This window comes from Scyliorhinus canicula, chromosome 5 (genome assembly GCF_902713615.1).
Source record: "Scyliorhinus canicula chromosome 5, sScyCan1.1, whole genome shotgun sequence".
Taxonomy (NCBI): Eukaryota; Metazoa; Chordata; class Chondrichthyes; order Carcharhiniformes; family Scyliorhinidae; genus Scyliorhinus; species Scyliorhinus canicula.
The window spans coordinates 189945267-189968220 of NC_052150.1; the positions used below are offsets into that span (position 1 = coordinate 189945267).

A 22954-nucleotide genomic window follows, 5' to 3' on the forward strand; every position below is an offset into this window, starting at 1 on the left:
ATTGCCATGAGGGACCTTGTCCAAGGCCTTACTGAAGTCCATATAGACAATATCCACTGCCCTACCTGCACCAATCATCTTTGTGACCTCCTCGAAAAACTCTATCAAGTTAGTGAGACACAACCTCCCCTTCACAAAACCATGCTGCCTCTCGCTAATACGACCCCTTGCTTCCAAATGGGAGTAGATCCTGTCTCGAAGAATTCTCTGCAATAATTTCCCGACCACTGACGTAAGGCTCACCGGCCTGTAGTTCCCTGGATTATCTTTGCTACCCTTCTTAAACAAAGGAACAGCATTGGCTATTCTCCAGTCCTCCGGGACATCACCTGAAGACAGTGAGGATCCAATGATTTCTGTCAAGGCCTCAGCAATTTCCTCTCTTGCTTCCTTCAGCATTCCGGGGTAGATCCCATCAGGCCCTGGGGACTTATCCACCTTAATATTTTTCAAGAGGCCCAACACCTCGTATTTTTGGATCTCAATGTGACCCAGGCTATCTGCACACCCTTCTCCAGACTCAACATCCACCAATTCCTTCTCTTTGGTGAATACTGATGCAAAGTATTCATTTAGTACCTCACCCATTTCCTCTGGCTCCACACATAGATTCCCTCCCCTGTCCTTCAGTGGGCTTTCCCTGGCTACCCTCTTGCTTTTTATGTACGTGTAAAAAGTCTTGGGATTTTCCTTTACCCTATTTGCCAATGAGTTTTTGTGACCCCTTTTATCCCTCCTGACTCCTTGCTTAAGTTCCTTCCTACTTTCCTTATCTTCCACACAGGCTTTGTCTGTTCCCAGCCTTCTAGCCCTGACAAATGCCTCCTTTTTCTTTTTGACGAGGCCTACAATATCCCTCGTTATCCAAGGATTGCAAAATTTGCCATATTTATCCTTCTTCCTCACAGGAACATGCCGGTCCTGAATTCCTTTCAACTGACATTTGAAAAGCCTCCCACATGTCAGATGTTGATTTACCCTCAAACATCCTCCCCCAATCTAGGTTCTTCAGTTCCCGCCTAATATTGTTATAATTAGCTTTTCCCCAATTTAGCACATTCACTTGAGGACCACTCTTATCCTTGTCCACCAGCACTTTAAAACTTACTGAATTGTGGTCACTGTTCCTGAAATGCTCCCCTACTTCTCCCACCTGGCCGGGCTCATTCCCCAATACCAGGTCCAGTACAGCCCCTTCCCTAGTTGGACGATCTACATATTGTTTTAAGAAGCCCTCCTGGATGCTCCTTACAAACTCTGCCCCGTCCAAGCCCCTAGCACTAAGTGAGTCTCAGTCAATATTGGGAAAGTTAAAGTCTCCCATTACAACAACCCTGTTGGTTTTACTCCTTTCCAAAATCTGTCTACCTATCTGTTCCTCTATTTCCCGCTGGCTGTTGGGTGACCTGTCGTAAACCCCCAACATTGTGACTGGACCTTTTTATTCCTGATCTCTACTCATATAGCCTTGCTGCCCTCTGAGGTGTCCTCCTGCATACAGCTGTGATATTCTCCCCAACCAGTAGCGCAACTCCTCCGCCTCTTCTACCTCCCTCTCTATCCCGCCTGAAACATCTAAATCCTGGAATGTTTAGATGCCAATCCTGTCCTTCCCTCAATCAGGTCTCTGTAATGGCAACAACATCATACTTCCAAGCACTAATCCAAGCTCTCAGTTCATCTGCCTTACCTGTTATACTTCTTGCATTAAAACATATGCACTTCAGGCCACCAGTCCCGCTGTTTACAGCAACATCTCCCTGTCTGCTCTTTCTCAGAGCCATACTGGCCCTATTCCCTAGTTCTCCCTCAATTTTTTCACCTTCTGACCTATTGCTCCGGTGCCCACCCCCCTGCCATACTAGTTTAAACCCTCCTGTGTGACACTAGCAAACCTCATGGCCAGAATATTTATGCCTCTCCAGTTTAGATGCAACCTGTCCTTCTTATACAGGTCACACCTGCCCTGGAAGAGCTCCCAGTGGTCCAGATAACTGAAACCCACCCTCTTGCACCAGCTGTTTAGCCACGTGTTTAGCTGCTCTATCTTCCTATTTCTAGCCTCACTGGCACGTGGCACAGGGAGTAATCCTGAGATTACAACCCTTGAGGTCCTGTCTTTTAACTTTCTGCCTAGCTCCCTGAACTCCTGCTGCAGGACCTCATGCCCCTTCCTGCCATGTCGTTAGTACCAATATGTACCACAACCTCTGCCTGTTTGCCCTCCCATTTCAGGATGCCTGCTACCCGTTCTGAGTCATCCTGGACCCTGGCACCAGGGAGGCAACATGCCATCCTGGAGTCTCTTTCACATCCATACAAGTGCCTATCTGTGCCCCTGACTATAGAGTCCCCTATGACTATTGCTCTTCTTTGCTTTGACCCTCCCTGCTGAACATCAGAGCCAGCCGTGATGCCACTGCTCTGGCTGCTGCTGTTTTCCCCTGATAGGCTATCCCCCCCGTATCCAAAGGGGTATACCTGTTTGAGAGGGGGACAATCACAGGGGATTCCTGCACTGACTGCCTGCCCTTTCTGGTGGTCACCCATTTCTCTACCTGCACCTTGGGTGTGACCACATTTATATAACTGCTATCTATGATGCTTTCCACTACCTGCATGCTCCTAAGTGGATCCGACTGTTGCTCCAACAGAACCATAAGGTTTGTGAGGAGCTCCAGTTGGGTGAACTTTCTGCAGATGAAGCCATCCGGGACCCTGGAAGCCTCCCAGACCTGCCACATCTCACAGTCAGAGCACTGCACCCCTCTAATTGACATTGCATTAATTAATTAGTAAATGAAATTAAAACATTTTTTTAGAAAAGTTACTGTTAACTATATGTTTTCGAACACTAGATTTCAACTATGAATGTAAAAGCTAAATACAGTACTCTCCGATCTCTGGCTTAGATACCCCTCTAAATCGTAATTAAGTAATAATTATGTTTAATTAGTTTAAAAATGTTTAATTTTTAAATTTAGTGCAGATTCCTTATCAGCCAATCAGGTCACTTTTCAGTACCCCCCCCCCCCCCCAGTCTGATCACTCAGAATAGCAGAATATCTATTAACTGTTACAGGAATACCTGTTCCCAAGCTGCTCCCCGGCTCTCTCTCTCTTGCTCCCGAAAATGAAGGCCGCTGGAACCTGGGGATAAGATTTTATATCACCAACCTTCCCAGGGTGCTCCCTGGTTTTCTCTCTGCTTCTCAGAATGCACTCTGGATCTCTCCCTGCTGATTACCAGTTACAAAGCCAAACAAAGGAAACAGAACAAAAAGGGAAACAGCACCTCCTCCCACTCCGCGCCGAATTACCACACTGCCCAAATTATCAAGCTCCAATTCCCACTCTGGCTGTGTCTCCTTCACCTGCGCAAAGCTTACTGAGTGCGCTTTCTGTCTGTCTTTTATACAGAACCCAACTAAACAAGATGAGTCACACTATTTAAGCTTCAAACAGAAGAATACAACGTACACCCTTGTGCCACTAAACAGGCCTCGGGTGACTGACAGATAACTGACTCTCAGCAATTCGGTGGGGGCAGCTTCAGCCAATCAGACACTGAGCTGGACACTGACCTTTTAACCGAAAAACTGAAAAACAGTTTTGAAGATTTGAATTCACCATTTACCTCTTTAATCACTGCCCAAATTATCAAGTTCCAATTCCCACTCTGGCTGTGTCTCACTCACTCAGGCTGTGTCTCCTTCAGCAGTGCAACGCTTACTGAGTGCACTATCTGTCTGTCTTTTGTACAGAACCCAGGTAAACAAGTTGTTCCGGTTGTGATCATGGTGTGATTTAATTTGGTCAATTCAAAGTTCCTTTTGTGTTGCATTAATTAAATCTGGATATGTTTGTAACTGCCCAGTGAAGCAGTCGAGGCTACCTCGTTGAATGTTTTAAGGCAAAGATAGATAGATTTTTGAACAGTGAAAAAATTAAGGGTCATGCTGAGCGGGCGGGTAAGGGGAGCTGAGTCCATAAAAAGATCAGCCATGATCTTATTGACTGGCGGAGCAAGCTCGAGGGGCCAGATGACCTACTCCTGCATTAGGGCCAGTTTAGCTCAGTGGGCTAGACAGCTGGTTTGTAATGCAGGACAAGGCGAGCAGCGCGGGTTCAATTCCTGTACTGGCTTACACGAACAGGCGGCAGAATGTGGCAACTAGGAGCTTTTCACAGTAACTTCAGACTTGTTACAGTAAAAGATTATACTTCTTATCATTAGTTCTTATGTTCTAAAGTTTTCATTCTATTGGAGGGTTTATTTTTAAAAAACACTAATTAGCATATTGTTCCATGACACAGTAGTGTCAAAACACAGATTAGGAAGCGACCATGAAAATAGCTCCTGATGTTTATGAATTAGAATAATAATAATCTTTATTAGTGTCACAAGTAACCTTACATTAACACTGCAATGAAGTAACTGTGAAAAGCCCCTATTCGGGCGAGCAGAACTGATCTCTCAGTGGCGTCCATTATACACCTGACAGGTCAGAGGTCAGCTTGGAGTCTTTTCGGGAGAGCTTTTCTGGTGCCATGTTTATATTTTGGAATTGCATTTGTTTGCCACGTGCTGAGGCACCCAATGTCTTGGAATTTATCCTCATGACCCATTACTTGTATTAGAATTTAGCAGTTCTGGTCTGCAGTGCCTGAGGTGACAATGCTGTAATGTAAATGGCGATTCAAACTCTGGCCGAGTAGTTTGGCGGGGAGGGGGGGGGGGGGGGGGGGGGGGGGGGGGGGGGGGGGGGGGGGGGGCAGAAGAAGGGATGGTGGGGTGGGGGATGTTTCTATTTTTACTTTACATCTGTTCAAATCCCTTTATCAATAACATAGAAAAATAGACAAACATATGGAACCTTCTTAATATGTCTAATTTGGTTCACAATTATCTTGTTATGTGGCATTTTGATTCAACTAAGTCTGTAAATATACACAGCTTTCGAAGGTGTACAGCCACTCCCTTTTTTTGTCCAGCTAGTACTGAACTTTCAAATTTCTGAGTAAAGGAAGTCACAGTTACACCCAAAACAACAGAAGAATAGTTGCTTATATTATCATACACAGTGTGCAATAAAAATACGATGTACCCACATATGATCTTTATCTTCATCTGTGTGGTTACTCAATTTAAAATAAGGCAGCAAGCGATGCCACAGAAACTGGGTACAATTCAGCCACTGCATTATGCTCAGCGCGGAGCCAGGTGCATCAGGTGAATCCCACGTGAGCCCGAAATTGGGCTCTGCGCCGGGCCGACCGTGAGCCACTCGACTTTCTCCGCCCGGCGCGATCTGGATCAAACCCTCGCTGGGCCTAATTCAGATAATGAGATCTAAATGAACTATTAGGCTCATGTAAATATCCGGACACCATATCCACCCGCCACCTGGGAGTCAACTGCCACGCCTGCGAAACCTCAACCGAGCGGCGTTTAGCACTGTGTGTAGTTCTGGCTGTTCTGATACCCCGAAGATTGCCACTCTCGGGCACTGCTCCACCCTCACCCCCACAATCTTGGACATTGCCTCGAAAAAGGCTGTCCAGAACTCTACAAGTCTGGGGCAAGCCTAGAACATGTGGGTGTTGTTGGCCGGGGCCTCCCTGACACCGTTCACATTTATCCTCCACCTTTGGGAAGACCTGCTCATTCGGGTTCTGGTCAGGTACGCTCTGTGCATCACTTTGAACTGCATGAGGCTGAGCCTTGTGCAGGAGGAGGTGGAGTTGGCCCTGCTCAGTGCTTCTCTCCAGAGTCCCCAGCCACTTCTGTCCTCAGTTCGTCTCCCCATTTTCGTCTGGCTTCGTCCAGTGGCAGTCTCGCCCTATCCAGCAGCTGTCCGTAGATTTTCCCACAGTTTCCCCCTTCCTTACTGTCTGTGTTTATCAGGTCCTCTAGTAAAGTGGTTCTCGGGGCCCTGGGGTATCCTACTGTCTCCTTGCAGAGAAAGTGCTTTACCTGGAGGTGCCTAAGTTCTGTCCTGTCAGTAGTTCCAGTTCCTCCATCAGTTCGCTCAGTGTTGCTAGTCTGTATCCCGTGTAAAAGTCCCTAACTGCAGCGTCCACCCGTCCTGTCTCCATTTTTTGAAAGTGGTGTTGAGCATGGCTGGTGGGAACTTATGGGACGGGATTCCCCGGTAGCCGACGCCAAAATCGTGTTCAGTGATCGGCCGAAGAATCTCCGTTTGCGCCGAAATCAGGGGCGCCGCCGCTTTTGGGATGCTCCGCCCCCTCAAATACAGCATTCTCGAAGAATACGCCGCATGCTGTTGGGACGGCCTCAGGTCGTCACCTGAGGCTGTACCCCGATGGGCCGAGTTCCCGATGGCGTGGAACACTTATCCTTTTCTTTCGTGAACCCGGCGTGGCGGCTGCGGACTGAGTCCAGCACCGCCACAGTTGAAGTGGGGCGGGGGGGGGGGGGAACCATTATGCGGACAGGGGGGGTGTGGATGGTAGGCGGATGGCGAGGGGGGTTACTGGGGGGACAGTATGTGGCAGGCCAGGTCCGCGAGCGGCCAGTGCCGTGCGCATGCACTCGCAGACCCAGCAGTTCTCTGGCTGTATACGCAGGTAAAGCTAGGGGCTTTACACTGCATGGCTGCTAGCCCCCCCCCCCCCCCCCCCCCCCCCCCCCAAAGGAGGATCGTGCAGCCCCCCCAAGGAGGATCGTGCAGCTTTTGCAACATTTTTTCTAGTGTAAAAAGCCACTGTTCCCATGCCGGCGTCAGCACTTAGTCTTCAAATCGGACAATCCAGCCCATGGTTTCCGCAGATGGGGGGAAGGGAGCGCTGCCATGGCGAGGGCCCAGAGTGTCATTCCCTTGCAGGAAGATTCCTACATCCTCACCTGTTCTGTGGTGGGTTCACATATCCATCCCCTCACTCTCTCTGCCTTTGCCGCCCAGTGGTAGTATTGTAAATTCGGTAGTGCCAGGCCGCCCATGACTTTTCACCTCTGCAGTGTTGATTTGGGGATTCTTGGATTCTTCCCCCCCCCCCCCCCCCCCCCCCCCCAACCACACACAAACGCCATGATAATTTTGTCTATGTTGTGGAAGAAGGCCTTGGGGATGAAGATCGGTATAGATCTGAACAAAAAGAGGAACCTTGGCAGTACGTTCATTTTGATCGTCTGCACCATCCCGCCAGCTCCTGAAAGAGTTTGGAACCTTCTCCGACTATAAACTTAACCTGGGAAGAACGAGGCATTCCCAGTGAACCCAAACGGGGGAGGGACAGAGCTGGAGGGACTCCCATTCAAACTAGTCCAGAACAAATTCCGCTATCTAGGGATCCAAATAGCCTGGAACTGGACACAGATCCACAAGTGGAATCTGACCAGCCTGACGGAGGAAGTCAAAAAGGACTTACAGAGATGGGTCACACTCCCATTCTCCCTGGCGGGTGGGTGCAGGCGATCAAAATGAACGTACTGCCAAGGTTCCACTTTTTGAAGCTAGCTTTGGACTGGCCACTGCGTCCGAAAGACTATAAAGGTTTATCCATACATTCTCTCTCTCCCCCCCCCCCCCCCCCCCCCCCCCCCCCAACAACCCCCTTGTTTTCTCAACTTTCCAATGGCCAACGCTCCAAGGGTGGACAAGGTAAGCACTTCAAACACATTCAAAGACTGACGCTCTCTTTTAAACACAGCAGCGCAGCGTTAATTTTAATGAGTAGGAGGAGCATGCATTCAAAATAGTTGCAACTTGTCCATCAAGGTGCATCACACTTTCTGCCCCATGTGCTCAACGATCTACCTCTATTTGTATCATCAGCAAATTTAGCAACCATACATTCAAGTCATTGCTATAGATTGTATTTGGTTGAGGCCCCAGTACTGATCACTCTGGCACTCCACTAGCTTTCCAACATGAAAAAGACCCATTTATCCATACTCTCTGCTTCCTGTTAGCTAACCAATTTCCTACCCATGCTAATATGGCACCATGGGTTCTTATTTTGTGTTGTAACCTTTGATGTGGCACTTTGTCAAATGCCTATTGGAAATTTGGGTACTCCACATCTACAGGTTCCCCATTATCCATGTTGCTTGATATCCGGGCCACCAACTGTGCTGGGTTTTCTGTGACTGTGCTGGTGTCATTAGCTGGCTTTGCCCCCTTATCCCACACCCACTGGTTTGCAAACTCGTCTCCCCCCCCACACCTCACTCTTTGGGATTCGGCAGCACCCCCTCTCGCACTTATATGTTCACCACCAGCACTGCTGCTCCCAGGCCTCCCACTTCCACTGATTCACCAGTACCTCACCAGTTGTTGCAGGTTTGCCAACATCTGTCACCACCACCTCCCACACTCCCCTGCCCCCCCCCCCCCGCCTTTGGTACCATTCCCCATGCCAAAGTGCCCCTTATTCTTTTTCCTTGGAAGTTGGTGACCTGTTCGCTACTTCCTCAAAGGACTCTTAATAAATGAGTCAAACACAAATTCTCTTTCACGATATCCTGTTGACTCTGCCTAATTGTTTTAAGATTTTCTAAGTGCCCGCTACAACCTCCTTAATAATAGATTCCAGCATTTTCCCTGTGACAGATGTTAAGCTAACAGGCTTGTAGTTTCCTACTTTCTGCCTCCCTCCTGCCTTTGACTCGAGGAGTTACATTCACTATTTTCCAATCTGATGTGCTCCTTCCAGAATCTAGGGCATTTTGAAAAATTAAGAACACATCCACTATCTCAGCAACCACTTCCTTTAAGACCGTTGGGCAGAGTCTGTGAGGACCTGTGACTTTTGCTATTCTTGCAAAGCTAACGGTGGAGCCATTTATCTTGGGCAGCAGCTTCTCTATTTCCGCCTTTAATTGCGCACCCTCCTCTCGCCAGAAGCTGCTGCGGTGAGTGCCATTAGCCTGGCTGTCAGCTTGTTGGGCGACGCCAGTGCTGTCGAGTGCTGGCACACAGGCTACACTCAGCTGGCAGCTACCCCACAGTCAGGAAGGACAGATTCACTCAGATCTGCAGCTGGGAAGGCTTGTGTGCTTTTTAAAAAACAAAATCTTCCCTGCCAGGGGCCGTGGATAATCCAACAGGCTTCCTTTGGGTTTGCGATGGCAACATGAGGTCTGTGTGCTGATGACTCGTGGTGTGAGTGTAGTACAAAAGCAACTTACAGCAGCTAATGGAACACTGACCATTGCCTCTTTTAAATTCAATGAATTAAAGGCATAGGGATACACTTTACTGAAATAATAATACACTCCACACCAAAAGACCAGTGATCACAGCAGTGCCTTTAAGAGCTTCAAACTGCACGTACAAAAATAGGTAGAAATGTTTAAGCTCACAGCAGCTTTATTACTATCCCCGGCTTCTTGTAAAATGAAAGCTTTTGTTTCTATTTCTCTTTATTCTGTCATGCACCCTCCCCACTTCATCGACACTCAGCATCATCAGTCAGATGTACAGGCAAATAGGTCACTGCCTTTGCCCTGCCGTTAGGTTCACAGGTAAACTAGACTTATCGGAAATGACCTTACTTTGTGATGAGCCATCAATTGCATGTGAGACGAGTTGCTGTACAAAAGTTAGGCTTTAATAAGCTAGAACTTAGCCCTGAAGTCGACTACAATAAATGGACGACCGCCGGGTGTTCTGACTATTTATACCTCGGTATGGAGGCGTGGTTAACTCAGCCTCTCGACCAATCGGAGAGCCGTCACATGACTGGTCTCAACCAATCGGTCGAGAGGCACATGACCGACCAGGGCCAATGGTAAGCCGGTGTTCTGCACCAATGGCAGACAGCTATGTAAATCATACCACCACACTTTGCAACACAGCAAGTTAACAATACATCCTTTGGCAGTCACTGATTTTGGATATATTCAGAAATGTTTACTCACGTAAAGAACAGACAAACCAGCTAGACCAGCGCTAAATGAAATTATTGTAAAGTTGAATTTAATGCATTACTCATTTCAACTGAAGTAAGTTGCATTTGGTTGAGCCAACGTGATTTAAAGTTCACATGGATGTAAATGTGTCAATTGGCAGCTTTCAGGGAGTCTGACATTCTGCACTCTGGCAAACAGGAGATGTGCTTCCATGCAGCATGAACAGAAAAGATTTAGTTTTCCATTATTTCTCCCCAGAAGCCTGTCTGAGGACAAGTGAAAGTCGTACACAGTAATATTTTGATAGCAAGTTTGAGTCACCAACCGGAGTTGAATACGTTACCATAGTAACATGAATCTCGTTATTCTACCACCAGAGCACTTCAGGTCTTCTGCTCCTTCCTACGACTATAAATAGATCTATGAAAGGGAATCGCCAATTTATTCCTGCAGGGTTTACTTTCCAGAGGTCAAAATTAAGTTAGGTTCATTGTTGGGGCTGGGCAAGGAGATCTTTACTCAGCCTTTCACTCACTGCACCTACCCTGCGAATGTTTGATGTGATTGCCCCTAACTGAAAGAGTTGACCCTACACTTGCACAAGGGAATATCGTTTCCTGGAGTCTCTTCCCGCTCCGTTGCTGGAACCTCCATGGAAGTTCAGCAGAAACCTTCTTCACACTTGCAGACATGGTTTCGCCTAATCTCTAATGAGTTTACAATAGTAAAGTGGGAGATTTGACCACCAAGTTCTGAGGATTTTAATCTCTCAGCAGTTCTCTCATGATTCTGCAATATCTAATAAATCTTTCTTCAGACCCATGGGACATTTTTGGAGCTGAGTGTGTCGGCTATGCCCTTCTCAATTTGCTATCATATCCTTAAAAACACCAACCTCTCAATAAGTGCGAGGATGCTGAATACCTCCACCCACCTAATACATGCACATTAACATTGACCAAACATGCTCCATACCTGGGAACCCTGGTATTTCAGGTAACGTTGGTTCCTCTGTTCCTAGAGCAGTGTTACCACCTGCAAAACAGGAATAAGGTCAGGAATCAGTCAAAGAGCATGGGGTTGGGGCCATGGCTTGGCACCCCCAATCTCTGGTATCTGATTCCAATGGGCTTGCAATGCCCCTGTACAGAAAGTGGATGAATGTTGTCCTGTTAGTACAAGTTAAGGATCACCATGGAAAGTACTGGCAGTGTCCATTCTAATGTTAGTTATTGTTTCAATATCTTCATCTAATTTGATGGAGTAGTCTCATAATATAGGAACACACTCTGACTAAATAGAGAGAATATAGATGTAAGAAGAGGGGAGGGGAATAATTGAGTGGGGGGGGAGGGGGAATGAGGGTGATTCTTCTGGGGAGTAAAATTAAATTTATTTTACAATTTATACAGACATGGGGCTGGATTATCCGGTTCCCCAGCCGTGTGTTTCTCGGTGGGATTCTGTCTATCCACCGCTTATCAATGGAATTTCCCATTGGGAAAGCTGCCTGGGGTGGGGGAGGGGAGGGGTTGCTGCCGGCGCGAGAAGTGAATCGCAATGGCTGGAGAATTCTGGCCATTGTTTATCATATTGTATTAGGTAAGAAGATGAACAACAAAACAGAAATAACCTATAAACCCTTCCTGGCTATTTAATGTTTATTTTAATTCAGAGCAGGAGGAAAAGATCATTCCAAAGTTCTCCACATGTACGCATAGAACAATGGCTTTACTCATACTTGAGGCACAAATGTCACCGGGTTATTTGGACATGATACAAAATAGCAGCTTCTCAGAAGCTATGTGATCTCCTTGAAATATCAAAGATTCCACTGAAGATCTTGAAAATAGTCCCTTTGTTTCTCTATCTTTTGTGAGAAAGAATTGAGAACAGAGTTTCAAAGTTTTGAACCTTCCAGAGCAAAACAGTAACTTGTTTAAATATATTCCTAGAAAAGGAATATTTATCAAAGACAGAATTGCTCTGCAGCTGACTGGAGATTATTTCTCTGTAAAGCCGCGGCAATAACACCACGAGCAGCTTCAATGAGTTGCTCTGGTTGCCACACAGCACCGCAGTCAGCTGCCAGATATACCCCCCCCCCCCCACCCCCCACCACCCAACTAAAAAAATAAATAAACAAAGTCACCCCAGTTTCTGTCATTCTGCATTTCATAGATGAGGACAGATTTTTGCCCAACAGCAGGGACATTGTTAAAAAAATAAAATTGGCGGATATCAACAAGAAAGGTGTTCATCGCATAGGTTGTAGACACAGAGCCACAACTGGAGGGGAACAAATCAAATCAGCCAGGGTTCTCACTGCTGATCATTATCTACAAGCCATCAACTTTTCCTAAAGATATGCTTGTACGTGCCGAAAATGCCAACGCAGGCAACTTGCAATTGTTGTTCCATATATTAAGGGGCACAAAAATAGAGTAGTCTGAGACAACTGTAACAAAGGCAGGTCAAATAGACAAACGTGACAATGGTTCTTGCTGCAAGTGCAAACTAGGATATGAATAAAGACCCAACGGATATCAGAGCTAATTGAGCGCCGTGGTCCAAACTGAGTTTTTGTTTAATCTTTTCATGGGATGTGAGCATTGCTGGCAAGAAGAGCATTTGTTCCCATCACTAACCGGCCTTGAGAAGGTGACGTTGAGCCACGTTCTTGAATGACTGCAGTCTATCAGTGAACATTTCAGACATCAGATCATGTTATTACTGGTGAGCAGATTGTCCCACATATGTTGGGTTTAAAGAAGCTGATGGTTTGCCTTTGACATGGCGTGTGGAATTTTGAAATGGGCGGGCAGGCAGTGGGGATGGGGAACGGCAAATTTTAATATGGGTGAGGTAGGTGAGATTAGGGGTGGGATTTACTGGCTGTTCGCACCGGCAGGAAATTCCGGTCCCACGCCGCTGCATGGGTTTCCCGGCGGTGAGGGGTGCTCTCAACGGGATATCCCGTTGACAACAGTGGGACCAGTCGATTCTGCTGGAGGGCCACCTCCCCCGCCGAAAGACCACGGCGGGGTGTTCGGTAAATCCTGCCCCAGGTGTGGGTGGGTGTGTTTGCTCCCCAACTGGAAATCAAGCCTCCCAATCAGACTGACTTCCGGGTGATTAACCTTCAAGGTGGCAGACACACACAACGGACTTAAAATTCCCCAGTGTGCAGGGAAACCTGACTGGGTCCAACAGTGAGAATTTCCCCCAAGGAGTCTGACATTGTTGCTTTATGACAGAGATCTGAAAGACAAAACTCCAAATGGAATTTGAACTATTTCAGAAACGCACGTTTCCGCTAAGCTTTCATAATAATTTAAGCCATACATTGATTGTAATCCTGTATCAAATGCGTCCCTGCCAGTTTATTGCTTGTTTATTTATTCTTCTGAAGTGGAGCTGCTGTTCCTAATATGGAAGAATGAGCACTAAAGGATAAGTCCCAATTAGTGGAAGGAAGGTGTTGATAGTAGCAGATTTGTAAGGATAAGCTGTTTATTCGTTGGATGACAGACATGCATTTTAGTGATTTTTAGCTCATTACCGGCAGAGCACACAGGAAGCAAGTGAGAAAGGTTACAGTTGTGGTGTTAGGAGGATTTATGCACCTGTAAAGTCGAAGGCATCACCTGTTCCACTGTGGCAGTTTCCAAACTCCTCGTCACACTCATCTGAATCCAAAGTGGGAGCGGATGTAGGGACTGGAATCAGAAGACAAAGGTATTAAGAATTTGAAACACTTGCAACGCTTATGCTTATCTCTAAATGCACACATCATGCACAGATCATCATAATTATAAACCAGGACTGCAGTGAGCATTTTTAACATTTGCTTTTCCCTTCTCCTCCCTTCTGAAGGACTGGATTACAGTTTCACTTCGTCTAAGGAGGCTATTGGGCGGGATGTACCGGCTGTTCACGCCGGCTTGAAATTCTGGTTCCATGTCAGGGCACGGTTTTCCTGGTGACAAGGGATGCAGTCCATCGGAAATCCCGTTGACAATGGCAGGACCAGAATTATTTTATGTGTGAGTGTTCATGGTAAGAGCTGGCAGGCCACAATCAGTAAAGATAGGCAACAACATTTCCTCCACGGTCATCCTCAACACAGGTGCCCCACAAGGCTGTGTCCTCAGCCCCCTACTATACTAACCAGGGGGTCACAGTCTGAGGATTCAAAGTAAACCATTTCGGACAGAGATAAGGAGACATTTCTTTGCACAAAGAGTGGTGGGTCTGTGGAATTCATGACCACAGGAATTAGTTAATGCTAAAACTTTGAATATATTCAAGAGGCGGCTGGATAGAGCACTTGGGGAGAATGGGATCAAAGGCTATGGGAGAAAGCAGGATTAGGCTATTGTGTTGGATGATCAGCCATGATCGTGATGAATGGCGGAGCAGGCTCGAAGGGCCAAAAGGCCTCCTCCTGCTCCTATCTTCTATGTATCTTGACCAAGAGCTATGGGGCATTACCACCAATCTCAGTCCTTTGCTTACCCATCGTTTGTAAATGCCCACATCAACTGAGGATTGGTGGACAACGGACCCGTGGTTTATTTTCTTAATGCAGGGCACATGACATTCTTAAATGACAGTGTACGCTGCGACAAAGTAATCACATGCTTGCCTCTGAGTCGGAGAGTCGTGAGTTTGTGTCCCACTCCAGAGACCTGGGGCGAACTTCTCCCCTACCCGGCGGGGCGGGGGGTCCCAGCATAGCGGAGTGGCGCCAACCACTCCGGCGTCGGGCCTCCCCAAAGGTGCGGAATTCTCCGCACCTTTTGGGGCTAGGCCCGCGCTGGAGTGGCTCTCGCTCCGCCGACTGGCGCCAACGGCCTTTGGCGCCACGCCGCCCGGCGTCGGGGCTGGCCGAAAAGCCTTCAGTCCGTGCATGCGCCGGAGCGTCAGCGGCTGCTGGTGTCACCATCGGCGCATGCGCAGTGGAGCGGGTCTCTTCCGCCTCCGCCATGGTGGAGGCCGTGGCGGCGGCGGAAGAAAAAGAGTGCCCCCACGGCACAGGCATGCCCGCCGATCGGTGGGCCCCGTTCGTGGGCCAGGCCACCGTGGGGGCCCCCCTGGGGTCCGATCGCCCCACGCCCCCCCCCCCCCCCCCCCCCCCCCCCCAGGACCCCGGGGCCCGCTCCCGCCGCCTGCTCCCGCCGGCACAGAGGTGGTTTAAACCACGTCGGCGGACGAGGCCTGACAGCGGCAGGACTTCGGCCCATTGAGGGCCGGAGAATTGCTGCGGAGGGCCCGCCGACCGGCACCACGTGATTCCCGCCCCCGCCGAATCCCGGATGGCGGAGAATTACGGCCATGGCGGGGGCGGAATTTACGCCGGCCCCGGGCGATTCCCCGACCCTGCGGGGGGTCGGAGAATTCCGCCCCTGAGCACAAAATCTAGGCTAACACTCCAGTGTGGTACTGTACTGAGTGAGCGTTGCACTGTTGGTTGTGTCCTCTTTCAGGTGAGACATTAAACCGAGGTCCCACCCGCGTCCTCATTGTACTATTTCAAAGAAGAGCAGGAGTGTTAGCCCAGGCATTCTGGACAACACATATCCTTCAAGCAACATCACTTAAATAAGCAAATGATCTCGTCATTACCACATTGCTGTTAGTGGGAGCTTGCTGTGTACAAAATGGCTGCCACATTTCCTACATTACAACAGTGACTACACTCACCGGCTATTAAGCATTTTGGGATACCCTGCGGTTGGGAAAAGTGCGACATCAATATAAGTTGTTTCCTTTATTTAAATTGAAGCTTTTCACTCCTACCAAGCTGGGATCAGCTGACTCACCATCAACCAGGGATCATGTCGGGGATCTCTCAAATCTCCATGGTTCAGGTTACCAAATGGATAGACTCACTGAGCCGCCAGTGCAACCTGCATGAGATTTCCTAACCATGAGTTCAATCAGGGCGATTATTCCTGTTTGAACTGAAGCCTTCAGTAAATACCTTGCATGTGCACTTGTTCCCAACTCCGAAAATCATTTGGTCTGAGGTATTTGTTACTTCAAACTGAATGTAAATGTATTATGGTGTCATTTGTTAGGAAGCGGCACCGTGGAATATTTCACACTTGAGAACTTGCATTGTTTAGAGAGGGATTGGTATAATAGACTGTGGAGCCTAACAGACAGCTTTGATTGTTGAGGGTTAAATTATACATGCCTGCTGAAATATCAGGAATATGTCAACATGACTAACTGTGTGTACGATTTGTGTGAGATGAACCATATGGGAAAGCGATACAGTAAATGCACTGATATCATACTGTTATTTTACTGTTTAATGTTTTCATAATTGCCAGTGTTAATATGCTCATTAAATAGGCCATCGAACTGTGCCTGGATGACTGTCACACTACTTTCCTCAACGGAACATGTTGCAACTAAAACTCTGACACCATCGCACTCGAGCAAATCTCCGAAGAAACGGATCCTCAAGTGGTTTGAATTACACAATTATTTCATCGATACTTCACTCTCAGTGGAGTGAGAGTGGTACTAGGAAAGTACCTCACGGAGGAGGGTGTTCTGATAGCAGATGGGATTTGAAATATGAAATCTGTTGACGAAAAGCTGTGGATTTTGCCACATTTCTGCATCAACATTAGTAGTGTTAAACCATCAATTGAAGTGGCTGCACTGATCTTTCACAATATTCACGGAAGAGATGCAGAAACCCTTAGCTGCTGTGCACTTGACCTACTTTTATTGTTTTCTAACGGTATCACATGGAGTGTTCATGAGTCATGAATAACAGCTGGAATAACAGTACCTGAGTTCAACTTTTATTTTGGCTCAATTCCTACAAGCCCTGCGGATACTCGGGGAACTCCAATTGAACTGATCGACTGATTGAAGTTGTCGATAACATTAATGTTTGGATGTCCGACTCTTAAACATCATAATGCATGCAGATTAGTTTAAACCGGTCACTTAGAATGGCACTGGGTGACCCGTATCACCAGGATAAAAACATTGCTATAAATCCTGTGCCCCCTCCACTCCCACTTCCATGCAAAGAACAGCATGAAACACATTTGGTACCGGGTCTGATAGACTACAATCCAGGTTCTTAAAGGAAATGGCAGCAGAGATAGTGGAGGCATGGGTTATAATATTCCAAAATTCCCTGGATTCTGGAAAGGTTCCAGAAGATTGGGAAAGGCTAATGCCCCTGTTCCAAAGGGGAGAAAGGCACAAAGTAGGAAACTATAGACCAGTTAATTTAATATCTGTCATTGGGAAAATGTTGGATTCCAATATTAAGAAAGTAGTAATGGGATATTTGGAAAGTTAAAACGCGGTCCATCAGAGTCAGTATGGATTTTATGAAGGGTAAATCTTGTTTGCTTAATTTACATTATGAAGAGTAAATTTTGATTGACCAATTTGCTGAAGTTCTTTGAAGATGAAACAAGCAAAGTGAATAATGGGAATCCTGTAGATGTAGTGTGTCTGGGCTTTGATAAGGTGTAAGGTGCCACGCAAAATGTTAATACACAAGGTAAGATCCCACGGGTTTGGGGGTAATATATTAGCTTGGATAGAGGACTGGCTAACCAACAGAAAACAGAGAATGTGTATAAATAGGTCCTTTTCGTGACAGGCTGTAACTAATGGTGTGCCACAGGGTTTGGTACTCGGGCCCAAACTGCTTACAATATATATCAACGACTTGGATGCAGGGATGGAAGATACTATAGCCAAATCTGCAGACAACACTAAAATGGGTGGGAAAGCAAGTTGCAATGAGGAAATATATTTATAAATGGATATGGATAGATTGGGTGGGTGGGCCAATATTTAGCAGATGGAGTTTAACGTGGATAAGTGTGAGGTTATCCATTTTGTTCAGAAGAATAAAAAGGCAACTTATTATCGAAATGGTGCAGAGGGATCTGGTGTCCTCGTCCATGAATCACAAAAGTTAGTATGCAGGTGCAGCAGGTAATAAGGAAGACAAATGGAATTGTGGCATTCATTGCTAATGGAATAAAGCATAAAAGTAGGGAAGTGCTGTTGCAACTGTATAGGACATTGTTTTGAGAACATATTGGGAGCTCTGCGCACAGTTTTGCTCCCCTTACTTGAGAAAGGATGTGAATGCATTAGAGACGGTTCAGAGTAGGTTCACTAGACTGAGTCCAGGGGTGATCGACTTGTTTTATGAAGAGAGTTTGAGCAGTTTAGGTCTGTAGAGTTTAGAAGAATGAGAGGACATCTAATTGAGGTATATAAGATACTAAAGGGGATTGTAGATGTGGAGCAGATGTTTCCCCTTGTTGGACAGCCTAGAATGAGAGGCCATAGTTTAGGCTAAGGGGAGGCCGATTTAAAACAGAAATGAGGAGGAATTACTTCACTCTAAGAATCATGAATGTGTGGAATTCTCTACTCCAGAGTGCAGTGGATTCTGGAACACTAAACAGATTTAAGGAGGAGGTAGATATGTCTTTAATTAGTAGCGGGTTGAAAGGTTATGGGGAGTGGGCAGGAAGGTGGAGTTGAGGCAGAGATGAGATCAGCCATGAACGTATTGAATGGAAGAGCAGGGCCGGGATTCTCCTCTACCCGGCGGGGCGGAGGGTCCCGGCGTAGCGGAGTGGTGCCAACCACTCCGGCATCGAGCCTCCCCAAAGGTGTGGAATTCTCCGCACCTTTGGGGGCTAGGCCCGCGCCGGAGTGGTTGGCGCCACGCCGACTGGCACCAAAACCGGCGGCAACGGCCTTTGACGCCCGCATCGGGGCTGGCCGAAAGGCCTTCGCCGGTTCGCGCATGCGCTGGTGCGTCAGCTGCAGCATGCGCGGTAGGGGAGTTCTCTTCCGCCTCTTCCATGGTGGATGCCGTGGCGGTGGCGAAAGAAAAAGAGTGCCCCCACGGCACTGGCCCGCCCGCTACCGTGGGGGCATCCCCCAGGGTCCGATCGCCCCGCGTCCCCCCAGGACCCCGGGGGCCCGCTCGCGCCGCAAATCCCGCCGCCACCAGAGGTGGTTGAAACCACGGCGGCGGGAGAGGCCTCTCAACGGCAGGACATCGGCCCATCGTGGGCCGGAGAATCGCCGCAGGGGGCTCGTCGATCGGCACGGAGGGCACGCCTATTGGCGCAGCACGATTCCCGCCCCCGCCAATTTGCGGGAGGCTGAGAATTCCGGCCACGGGGGCGGGATTTTCGCCGGTCCCGGGCGATTCTCCGACCCTGCGGGGGGTCGGAGAATTTCGTCCCAGGTTTGAGGGGCTGAGTTGCCTACTCCTGCTCCTAGTTCTTATGCATCCTATATTCCAATCTCCAAGCATCTGGAAATATTTGGACGAACGTTGGTTGCAAACCTCAGTCTTGCACTGACTTAACACTTACATTTCAGTCTGCTCTATTGGGAATTTTGTTTGTATCTTTTACATTCCTGCTTTTGCTACAAATGAAAATATGTGAACGCAATTTAGTTACACAGACCTGTGACAAGCAATATAGCTGCTATTACACAGAGCTCCCCATTTAAGTAGAGACACACTACAATAAATACTCACCAGAATAATACCAAGAATTAGAGTTTAGAAAGAAAAAATTAATGAAGATCACACAGAGCTTTGTTTCCCTCAAGAAATTCCCAGGTGCTTTAAACCTAATATGCAAGTGTTGTCACAGTTCTAATGTTAAAAGTGCAGCAGCTAATTTGTGAAATGAATGGCCTGATGATTTGCTTGTTAGTGATAGTCACTGAGGGATGAATATTGGCCAGACCACTGGGAGATGGTCTCTGCTCTTCTCTGAAGAATGCAGTACACTCATTTAGACCTACCTAAGAGAGCAGACACGGCCTTAGTTTAACATCTCATTCAAAATACTGCACCTCAAACAGTGCAGCACTCCTTCAGTACTGTACTGAACAATTGTCAGCCCAATATTCTTTGCTCAAGACAGCAGAGTGGGATTTTGAAGCTGCAGTCTTCTACTCAGACATGAGAATGCAACCACAAAGCCAAGGCTGACATGATCAAAATAGTTACAAAGAAATGTTACAGTTATGTTGAGAAGGTTAAAGGCGATCTAATAGAGATTTTCAGAATTAGGAAAGCTTTTGAGTAAATAATGAGGTTGTGGGTGTGATTTAAGGGGAAGAAAAGCCTCGTTGTGGGCGCATTTAAGCCGGGTATTCCCCGGCACTTGCAACGCTGAGATCGAACCTGCTATTAAACAGGACTCTGTTCTTTATTTGGGTCTCGGCAAGGAAGATCCCGCCGAGGCCACACTTAACTTCCTGCACTGAGGAGCTTCACTCGCTAGTGCCGGAAGAGATATCTCTCGACCATTCAACTCGACCCCCGGACCTCCCCAAACCCCCAACTTACCGATGAGGGCGTCCTCGAGCCCCGTCTCACCTCATCTCATAAGGGCAGGGCACCTCCATGCCTGATCCCTGGCACAGGCAAAATGCCACCTTGGCACCTTGGCACTGCCAGACTGGCACCCTGAGGCACTGCCAAATTGCCGGATCACACTGCCAGGGTGGCAGTGCCAAGGTGCCTGGGTGCTATTAGGGTACCCTGCCCAGAGACCGACCACCCGGGGGTCTCCGATCACCAGGGAGGCTCCCCCGAAGTGACGTTCCGCCTGGTCAATGCTTGTGGAGACCAGTGCTAAACGGCGCTGGCTTTGGGTCTCTGAGGCGAGGAGATTTGATCCTGGTCACTGGGTAGATCTGGCATAGACATGTTCGAGTGACACTTGAGTAATCCCACAACGGGCAGGACTCAGATCGCGACATCCCGTTAGATCTCATGAGGCATACCGAGCTGGGTAAATCCCGCGAGAGTCCTCTCGTGAGATTTACTGGCCACATTGCGTCCTGTGTTGGGTGCGGTGCGGCCGTTAGATCGCACCCAGTTTCTACTGATACGCAAAATGCACCAAGTGGCATAGTACAAGGTCATTAGATGCCGATGGTCCTTTGTGGACTTTGACTAATTATTTACTGGAAGAATAAATGGAGAACTTCATATCTAATATTGACTGTGAATGAATAGAATTCATATTTGTTACTCAATAATGGGGAATGAAGCAAAGGACATAAGATAATAACTGATTTTTAGATGCATGGTTTCAGTGAGCCAGCTTTGGCAGTTTAATGGTTGTTCCCATTGTCAGTATGCAGCCTAGTAGGGTCAGATCACAATGGGATGATTTTGCCATTCATTTAAATTAACTTTAATATTCAAAATCAGTTGAACCCTGCATCTCCCAGGAACATATGTTTCCACTCGTCAGAGTGATGTGGCGCTGGCAGTAATCACTACAGGTCTTCACAAGCGGAGACCAGAATTAATGACCAGCCCGGGGAGCTCAGATGGTCGGGGACATGCCAGGGCAGTGTCCTGCTGTTAGGGGGTGGTGGCAAGGGGCAGGGCCTGAAGGGGCGGGGCATATAGGATGACCTATTGGGAGGGCACCAAGGCCGGTGATCTGTGTTCGATGGGGGGGGGGGGGGGGGGCGCGGTATGCGGGCAATAGTGGGAGTGAGATTTATGTCTGGAGGGTGGGTAACATGCCATTCAATGGGGTGGGGGAGGGATCCCGATGTCCCTGAGAGAGGGGGAAGGGGAGGGGTTGCCTTCATTTCGCTTTGAGTTCAGGGCGCCCTTTAAAAAGAGAGCCCTGATCTCTGTGAAGATAGGTTCGCTGACAAGTTCAGGCCCCACCCTTAACAATGATGTGCAAAGCATGTCCCCCTTCAAAACAAAGGCAAAGAGTGGGGAGATCTCCCCGGGAAACCTGCCTGTTTCTCTGGGGAAAACATGCCTGTTTTCGCTTGAACCTGACACTTTGCTGTTTTTTGGGGAAAGTTTCACCCAATGTGTCAATTAACACGTAAATGTTATTTTAATGATAGCATCAAACCATTTATTTTGAACAGATTAGAACATGGGCGGTTAGTACTGCTGCCTCACAGGGCCAGAGACCCGGGTTCAATTCTGGCCTTGGGTGACTGTGTGAAGTTTACATTTTCTCCCTACGTCTGTGTGGGTTTCCTCTGGAGATTTGATCCTGGTCGCTGGGTGCTCTGGTTTCCTCTCAAAGTCCAAAGAAGTGCAGGTTAGATGGATTAGCAATACTAAATTGGCACTTTGTTTCCAGGGGTGTGTAGGTTAGGTGGGATTCTGGGGTAACGGGGATAGGGTGGGATAGGCCTAGGTAGGGTGCTCTTTCAGAGGGTCAGTGCAGTCTTGATGGGTCAAAAGGCCTCCTCCTGCACTTCAGGAATTCTATGGATCAATGGTTCTTTGTTAGAATCGTGACCAAGGGAATTTCATACAAATTAATTAAAGTATTTGGAAGTTAATATTGCATAATTGTAATCTTAGGTGATAAGTGAGATGACAAAGTGAATTGGTGAGTATTTTGCTGTGGATATACAAAATTATTTTTGGTCAACATTTGATAAATTACATCTTCTGGTGCAAATGGGATCTTTTTCTAAAGTTGTAAATTATTATAATATTAAAAAGACCAAAAAGTATATATATGTCAGATATTGATTTTGAAATAACCTCTCATCTGTTCGTAAGGTTTATACAGGTGCCTGTACAGCAATATTGCAACCACTGAAATAAATCTACTGAACTATGTCCTCCAGGTAAACTTTCTTATGAGCAATGGAACATCTGCCCTGTTGAGCGATGAAGGTAAATTACAAATCTTCAGCCCTTACTGACACTGGAGAGAAGTAAATGAAGATTTAACAGTGAGTGGAACTTTCAATTTCAACTGTTTCATCTTGTTTCAATCCTCCAGTGCGCCCCCAGAGGCAGCTCCTGCTGATGGATACACTGTGCAATGAAGCCATGGAGCATTTAAAAATTCTCTGTACCTTCAATCTCACAGCCCAGCAGTTCCATACGTAATCCTAACCCGGCCGCTGATGCTCTCTCAGGGTAGATACGAATGTATCTTGTTAACAATGGTTCAAATTTCCGAATTTCAGGCGTATCATAGTTGGTATTTCCTTCAAATGTCTAGACAATATGGAAAAAATTTCTCAGAC

At 47.4% G+C, this 22954-nt stretch overlaps 1 protein-coding gene across 4 annotated transcripts in view; it reads right to left on the bottom strand.

Annotated features, from left to right (window-relative positions):
- Positions 1-22954, bottom strand: part of nrp1a (neuropilin 1a) — a 239642-nt gene that overhangs the window by 52380 nt on the left and 164308 nt on the right. The window contains exons 11-13 of one of the 4 annotated variants that reach the window (XM_038798278.1): positions 22781-22925; positions 13525-13596; positions 10853-10912 (exon numbers count right to left, since the gene is read on the bottom strand). In XM_038798278.1, the coding sequence (XP_038654206.1) occupies positions 10853-10912; positions 13525-13596; positions 22781-22925 (277 nt within the window). Of the gene's footprint in view, positions 1-10852; positions 10913-13503; positions 13597-22780; positions 22926-22954 lie in introns of all 4 variants that reach the window. The other 3 variants (XM_038798277.1, XM_038798281.1, XM_038798280.1) reach the window with 3 other exon arrangements.